Source organism: Lichtheimia ornata, assembly GCF_029851405.1.
Source record: "Lichtheimia ornata isolate CBS 291.66 chromosome Unknown scaffold00103, whole genome shotgun sequence".
NCBI lineage: Eukaryota > Fungi > Mucoromycota > Mucoromycetes > Mucorales > Lichtheimiaceae > Lichtheimia > Lichtheimia ornata.
The window spans coordinates 76783-84273 of record NW_026695423.1 but is presented as its reverse complement, the minus strand read 5'-3'; the positions used below and the strand labels follow the sequence as shown (position 1 = coordinate 84273).

At 42.5% G+C, this 7491-nt stretch overlaps 2 protein-coding genes across 2 annotated transcripts; both read left to right on the top strand.

Moving 5' to 3' along the window:
- Positions 1 to 3072: 3072 nt before the first annotated feature.
- O0I10_011896 (uncharacterized protein) lies at positions 3073 to 5976 on the top strand (the record flags this gene model as incomplete). Its single annotated transcript, XM_058491855.1, has 15 exons — positions 3073 to 3313; positions 3375 to 3493; positions 3559 to 3630; positions 3696 to 3785; positions 3838 to 3981; positions 4037 to 4106; positions 4167 to 4315; positions 4373 to 4513; positions 4569 to 4692; positions 4756 to 4938; positions 4990 to 5107; positions 5157 to 5210; positions 5266 to 5486; positions 5546 to 5724; positions 5782 to 5976. The coding sequence occupies 15 exons, from the start codon at positions 3073 to 3075 to the stop codon at positions 5974 to 5976; spliced, it is 2100 nt and encodes a 699-aa protein (XP_058337412.1).
- A 620-nt stretch (positions 5977 to 6596) lies between these two features.
- O0I10_011895 (uncharacterized protein) lies at positions 6597 to 7422 on the top strand (the record flags this gene model as incomplete). Its single annotated transcript, XM_058491854.1, has 6 exons — positions 6597 to 6802; positions 6866 to 6901; positions 6962 to 7080; positions 7142 to 7211; positions 7265 to 7358; positions 7414 to 7422. 6 exons carry the CDS (start codon positions 6597 to 6599, stop codon positions 7420 to 7422), a joined length of 534 nt encoding a protein of 177 aa, XP_058337411.1.
- Positions 7423 to 7491: the final 69 nt, after the last annotated feature.

The window sequence follows — 7491 nt, the reverse complement described above, 5'->3', positions numbered from 1 at the left end:
TCATCAATCTATCAGCTCATCACCATTCTCAACGGACGATTTATCACACTTTGTGGTCACAGAAATGCCCACACCCACCGATGCAGATATAAACAAGATGAATGTTGCCGCCCATCGCTTTTCTCCCACACATCTCTCTTTCTTTCCATCATATCGTTACTTCCTTGCTGGCAACTCCAAAGTCCCTTGGTGAGTATTATGATTGAGAGTCCTTTTGTATACGATCCATGTGCTAATACCTGTGATGATCTTTAGCGTCTCATTGTTGTCCTAGCACTTCCATTTTCCTTGTTGTCATTGTGATATTCGGCTCTTCGTTCAGCTGGTGTATCGCACACGATGGCATTCGAAACGGGGCGCTTAGTCTTGTATAGTTTCAACCCGAATCCACCTCTTAATCGCGTTCCGATTGTATACCTTGATGGAAACTATGAAAACGTGAGCTATACAAACCTTGGGTTTGGTAAGTTCTATCTTTTCTTTATTTTGCCATGCATATTAACTTATACAGAATCTATAGATGTTGATAACCTTCAATACATCACCTGGACTCAGGAAGGTAAGCTGTAATCATCTTGCTTGATGAACCATATACTCATGTCCCGTTTGATGTAGCTGCCTCCCGAAATGTTAGATTAGTTGGCATACTGTAGTGCAGCCTGCATGGGGGTGTTTTCACGTAATTGTGTATTATGGATTGGCGCTATGGGGCTGTAAGTTAGGCTTGGATCTTTTTACACTGGGAATGCTTCTAATAGAGTGACTTTCTAGTTCAAGGCTGTATCCACCTGCATCGCACATGAAATCCCAATGTTGTCAATGAAGCTGTATCCCACCGAGATCGTGAACTGCTGCAAGTGTTTATCGAAATACAACATAAAACAATGATCGATATCAAGTTTTATTTGCCCATCAATGGATAATACTGCCTCCAAATGATCAAGCAATATGGAGTACCACCTGTCGTCATTGCCATATGCATCAACAACAGCGCATCAGCAGTGACGGATATGGAGATAAGCGATGATGACAACATTCCCTTCGCGTCAAGGTACCTGCGCTTTCAGTATTTGTAGTTCAACTTGGGTGGAGGAGTGTTGAAAGGTATCCACATACATTGTCGTAATGCTGAATGTCGGCACCAAAGATCTCTTTGGCAAGGCGGAACAGGAGCTGGATTGTGGGGTCATCACGTCGTGTCATTGAAATCAAGGATGTTTGTTGCTCGATGAAGAAATGTGCGATATGTAGCAACAAATGGATACAATGGTGTTTGATCAAGGTATGGCCTGATGGTGCCAGCATTTAACAAGTGGAAGGAGTTGGCCCAACCTGGACAAGGGAGTGCTGCAGCAAGATGTCAGTGAAACCAATCAAAGGAAGCGAACTGCCCAAATCTTGGATGATGGATTGCTGTTCGTCAAGGAGATCGCAAAGAAGCATTGTCAACATGCATCATCATCATCATCGTCGCCATCATCTTCGCCATCATCTTCGCCATCATCTTCGCAATCGCAGCCATCATCATCATCATCTACATCAACAATAAGGCGTTGATCCCGCTAACGACAACGTTCTTCATCCACAAGCAGCACAGCATCCAATGATATTTTGCCATTAGTACATCACAAGAATGCCAATCGGGTTTTTGCTGACGCTTGGAGGAAGACATTTGGCGATGACATGGATTGGTCCAAGTTGTATAAAGTGGTCAAGGACATCGGCCTCTTTCAATCTTATAATTCCGCAAGTTCCCTTAAATCCTCTTATTCCCGTGCCAAATCCCAATCTACATAGCTACATACCCCTTCTTTTATATATATTCCCCCATTTGCTTATACATAATACCATCGATCATCATGTAATAGAATCCAGCGTCATTGCCTTCTACAAGCATAACAAACCCAAGCACGAATATCACAGCCTCGTTGATGCGCTGCAGGTATGCGCAATGATTTTTTGCAATCCCTCGTCTTAGACAGCTTGGTGGCAAGTGGCAAAGGACACAACATACTTACGAGTAAACCGAAGCACATTCCTTATTGCACTTCCAGACATGTATATTATGCCATCACAATAAACCATTTCACTTTTAACATCGCTGTACATCATGGTGATGAGTCGACTTAATAACTTGCTCAATAAATAAGAGCAATCCAATCATGAGAAGTATCGAACACGATGCTCGAATAGCAGGATGTAGATAAAAGATGCATCAGGGGACGGGTGATGGCTATGAGATAAGTAGGGTATGCCATGCATTTACGGCACTCTTTGTATTGATCATCATCAAGTCAACAATCCCGCGCTCTAAGGGTTTATGTACTACGTCCTGCTATGAAAGCAGTGATTTTATTTGAGACAAAGACACCGAATTGCTATCTACACGGTCCTTTGTTTTATAGGTTAAGCTTATTTAATGAGAGGGGTTACATCTTTGACGAGAGGCGCTGCATGCACTTTGTATGAGACCCATCGCTACAGCAACGGCACTACTTGAACAAGGAGCGGTGCTAAATTTGGCGAGAAACGTTACCTCTCCCGACCAAAGGCACTCTTATCATCGACCTATGTCAGTTTGCAATACAGCTCCACAAACATGAGAGATGTATTAGAAGATAGTACACCAAAAGATGATCTGAAGGGTTACCCTGCTGTTGTGACGAAGGTGGAAGATACCTGGACCTGACAACAAAAATTCAGAAAGCAGGATATCACCAAGGACACACAATTCCAAGTGCTCAATCGATTTTGTAGCGGGTCATCATCCAAAAGATGATTATGATTCACGCTTATGCATAATGCCATTCTCTAGTTTAATTCATTCGGCTATTACCACGTTCGTCTTAAGACATGTTGTTTTATTAGGATGTTGATACCAAGGATAATGCAACTACGTTTCCATAGAGTGGCTACCTTCAAACACTATAGTGAATGATCCATTGCTGAACCCGAAGCATTGGTGGACAAGAAAAATTGCTGCATAAAGTGGGGGATGATTGTGGCGAAAAGCCAGCATCGGGCGTCATTGTCCTTGTACTCTTTTTCCTGCTTTGCTATCTTTTTCTTCCAATGCAGCAACAGCAGCAACAGCAACAACCTTCACCTTCGACTGATTCAACAAACGAGGTCGACGATTCGCTCATTGCTGCTTTACTCGTCGTTGGCTTTCATCATGCCTATGGTCCAATTGTGGAATTCTGCGTACCGCCTTTACCGCAATACAATCATGAGGGAAGCAGCCAGCAGGATTCACTTCAAAAGCTTGAATTGCCAGAGGAATGGAGCTTTTTGCCTTTCCTTGCGTTACCTGGTAAGGTTTGCTATATGCACGTCTTGTTTCAAAAGCTCACCCACCACCTATGTGAGTATAGACGGGGCACACCAAAAGGACGAGGATTTTGCCTATTTCCATTTACCACCTGTTCCCGGATGGCCTGTTGCTTCGTCAACGTTGTTTGGTATTTCATGCAATCGACAAATAGCCACCAAAGTAAGTTGCTTTTAGGGAAACGCTGAGAGGAGAATAGGGACATTTACATATGGGATCATTAATAGGATTTACAAGTCAAGACCCCGGATATGACCCGATCAATTGTTCAAAAGGCAGTGGTTGTATTGGCACGTCAGGCAGGTCTAAATAAGATCCCGTGATGGGTATATACATGTTTCTAATCTTGGTATACCCTTTCAAGCCTATTTTTGGCCCATTACGACAAAAGTTGGCAGTCATTACATCGGCATGGTTTAATCAACGAGATTTTACGCAACTTGGGATCTTACACGTGAGTCCAAGCGAAAAGGATGGATGACATGTTATTGATCCCCTATCTTTAGAACCTGTACAACAACTTGAAAATGACATACCGTGGACGGATAGATGATTCTACGTTATACATGGGGACATCGTTACGAGAACTGGTTCACAAGTTTAAAAGCAAGACACTCGTATTACTGAAATTGTTACTGCTGGAAAAGAGGGTATGTATATGGCAAGTGGATAATGAAAAAGATGAGATCCTTATGCATCCATTAGATGCTCTTTTATGGCTACCCGGTGGAATGCTTGTGCACGTTTGAATATTCTTTGATATCATTAGTACCTGGTGAGTATAGTGCAATGGGATGTAGGTGACACATTACTGATATTTGGAGATGGGAGGTAGGGTTGTTAAGGTCATTGCAGGATTCAGGGGAACCCGATCTTGATACCACATCACAATTTCTACGAACAACGGAGCCCAAAGAATTGAGCAATGGTGACAAGGAGAGCCTTTTACGATTTATGGGATTACCATTGAGGCTTTTTGAAAAGGTATATACACAATGAGAGAGTGATGTTGTATGGATCAACTCACATAGCTTCATTCAGGGATCCTTTTTTCAGCCTTATCTTCCATTGCAGCAGATTGATATCCTCTCATCTGAAAAGACACATGCATACGTGGTTGGCACGACAAATCAGATATTCTTCCACCAGAAAAGCGACGCCCATATCGATGTTCTTGTCAATGTTAGTATAGACCGTGTGCTCGTTATGGCTTCTTCTTACAATCCTTTTGGTTAAGGTCGAATCAGGCACTATAGAATTTTACAATCACAAGCTCGAGAACCTTGTAAACCCTACATTGGCAGATCGCAGGTGGATGGAAAAGATCGTTCGCGTTGTAAACGATACATGGGACGATAAAGGTAATCTTCATTGTGACAATGCTGCTTTAAGTGCAATACTAATGCATCTATGGTTTATGGTAGATCCAAGCAGGCCGGTACAAAACACGTATCTTGGATCGGACGATTATCTAAGGGCGCGATTTGAAGAGTATATTCTATCGCTCTTATCCAGCATGAAGCACGCTCAGGACGCCAATTTAATACCGAATATGGAAAATGGGGAAGACGCATCTCACGAAGAAGTGATGCCTGATGATGACAGCCGTAAGTTGCGATCGTTGCAATGTTTCATCAGCACTAACCTCGGGGACATAGAACGCAACTACTTGGTTGATTATAGCACGCGATGGCTGATGGCATGGCGCGAGACCAACAACTTTGCTTTATGGAACAAATATACTGATCATGAGATATACGAGATTGTGGAACCAGGGTAAAGTTGTTTTGGGATGCCATATACGCATAGCTAATTACCACGTTAGGCATCCTGGCATGGGCAACATTTCAATCGTCGATATTCAAAACACCTTATCAAAGTAAGCGATATATAAAGATCATGGCAGCAATTGGTACCTAATCAAGACTCTTTAGTCGTTTCCGAGAATTGCAATTGAAACAAAACTTGGCACCTTTACGACAAACGTTATCCCGTGCGATGTCAGGTGGTGCAAAAGCGTTTTCATCTGGAAGGTCAAAGCTGTTCAAGGGCATGGATAACTTTTGGAATGAATTTGAGCGAGGTATCCAAGATGGTGACTCTCCCAGGCGTTCTTCAGCTGACACAGCCGAGTTTACTACCAATGACGGCCAAAGTACGTTACACGCATAAAGAGGCGGGGGAAGAAAATGATTGATGACATGTGAAATCTAGGTCAACGATCCATGGCTGAAAGTCGAAGGTGGTCATCCTTTATGGAAAGCCCATCACAGCAACAACAACAACAACAACAACAACACGCTGAAACCGCAGGACAACAAGCGGGTCGTTTATTTTCCAACTTTTCATCGTTCTTGAACCGAAAGCAACGTGAGATATCTCAAGCTATGGAAGTATGTATAGTAACTATGTTGCTATGGAAACACGATGATGCTCATTACGTAATATAGGCTTCCAATTCTCAGTCTGATAACAATACCACGCATAGCCGACCAACAACAACGGGTGGACCAGCTTCTTCAGGGCATACGAGTGATGACGATAGCTCGGCTTTTGTTGATGTAGGCGCCATGTTTCCCTCATCTCGTGCTGTGGTCAAGGCTGGCAATGAATCAGATAACAAAAGGCATCAAGGAACGGCATGATTCAAAGTACTGTAATTAGAACTGTAATAGTTAATATGGTAAAGGACATCCACATCATTAGAATAAACATTACCTTGTCGAGAGTTCAATACAATTGCTGGCTGCTTTTGGTGGTGATTAGAAAGTGGGGCTTTCGTGATTACGAATGTATTAATACGCACACGTAACGCATTGATGTACATGGTGATCGCGAATATAAAGTTATTGTGATACATCACACGATGTGAATGAGACCTTTCACCACCTTGAATGAGTGGGAGTATTTAATGCACGGAAAGCGGGAAGCTTTTGTCAAGTGGCTGAAAAAAATCAATCGGGATTTCGTTCCAAAATGGGCAAACACCGCAAACCAACAATGCACACGGATGATGGAATTCACTGAAGGTAATGGTAAATAGAAGTGGGTCCGTGCGAAAAAACAAGAGCGGTAGGAGTGATGTGGGCTGTGTGTGTGAGAGCGTGTGTGAGAAGGTCGTATGCATCCCAAGAAAAAAACGTTATGCATGAGAAAATAAAAACATGGCTAGGCCGCTTTTGTTTCTTTTTTTGCCTCTCTCTCTTTCTTTCCCTTTTTTTTACCCACAAACCCCATATCCGCTGCATCCATCCATTACAAAAACATGCTCTTTGCTACATGCAACAAACGTCTTCGAGAAGATGTCGATGAACCCGAACCAATACGACGACGCCTGATCACCAAAAATACAATCCATGACATGACCCTCAAGAGCTATATGCAACACAACGACAGCTTTGCCGACTTGAGTATATCCAAATTGTTGAATCATGCAAGGCATCTTGTGTTGTTTTGTTATAGAAACGACTTGTACGTAACACAACAACATGATGCTCCAACTCCTCCTTCGCTGATGATGCATTACTTTATTAGTACACCACAAGCGATTCAAGACATAACCGATATCCAGTAAGCGCGTAAAAATGTGTAGAGTTTATATACATGATGCCAACATACATGATCGATTAGAAACTATGCGGCACAATTCCTTGCTCTTGAAGCTGTGCCACTCGCATTATCCACAGATACCACCATGACCCATCGTGCCTTTGCACGATTATTACCACAACCCCTTGGTTTTCCCCTTGGTAAGTGCGTGGATCACTGTTTTTGAATCATCAAACTCATCATCGGCTCTATGTGTTCAAGTCTCAGACAATGTACGATTGTTTTGTAACCATCTCGGCACCTTGGACAAAGAACATGGATGCTCTAAAAGGTAAAAGGGCCACCAATGGCATGATTGAGCCATGTAACTAAAACCATCCTCAGGGCCATTTTCATTATCAATCCAGACAAAGAAATTGTTTATTGTCGGCTTTATGATGACACGACTCCTTTTCATATTGACCCTTTGATTCAACACGTAAGTTTCATGGATGGCTTATATGTGCCATTGTCATCTCACATTGATAGATTAGATATCCTGATACGAATTTTATTGAAACAAACTTTGACGCTAAAGGAAAGAAGATCAAGAAAGCTTTACGTTGCGAAAT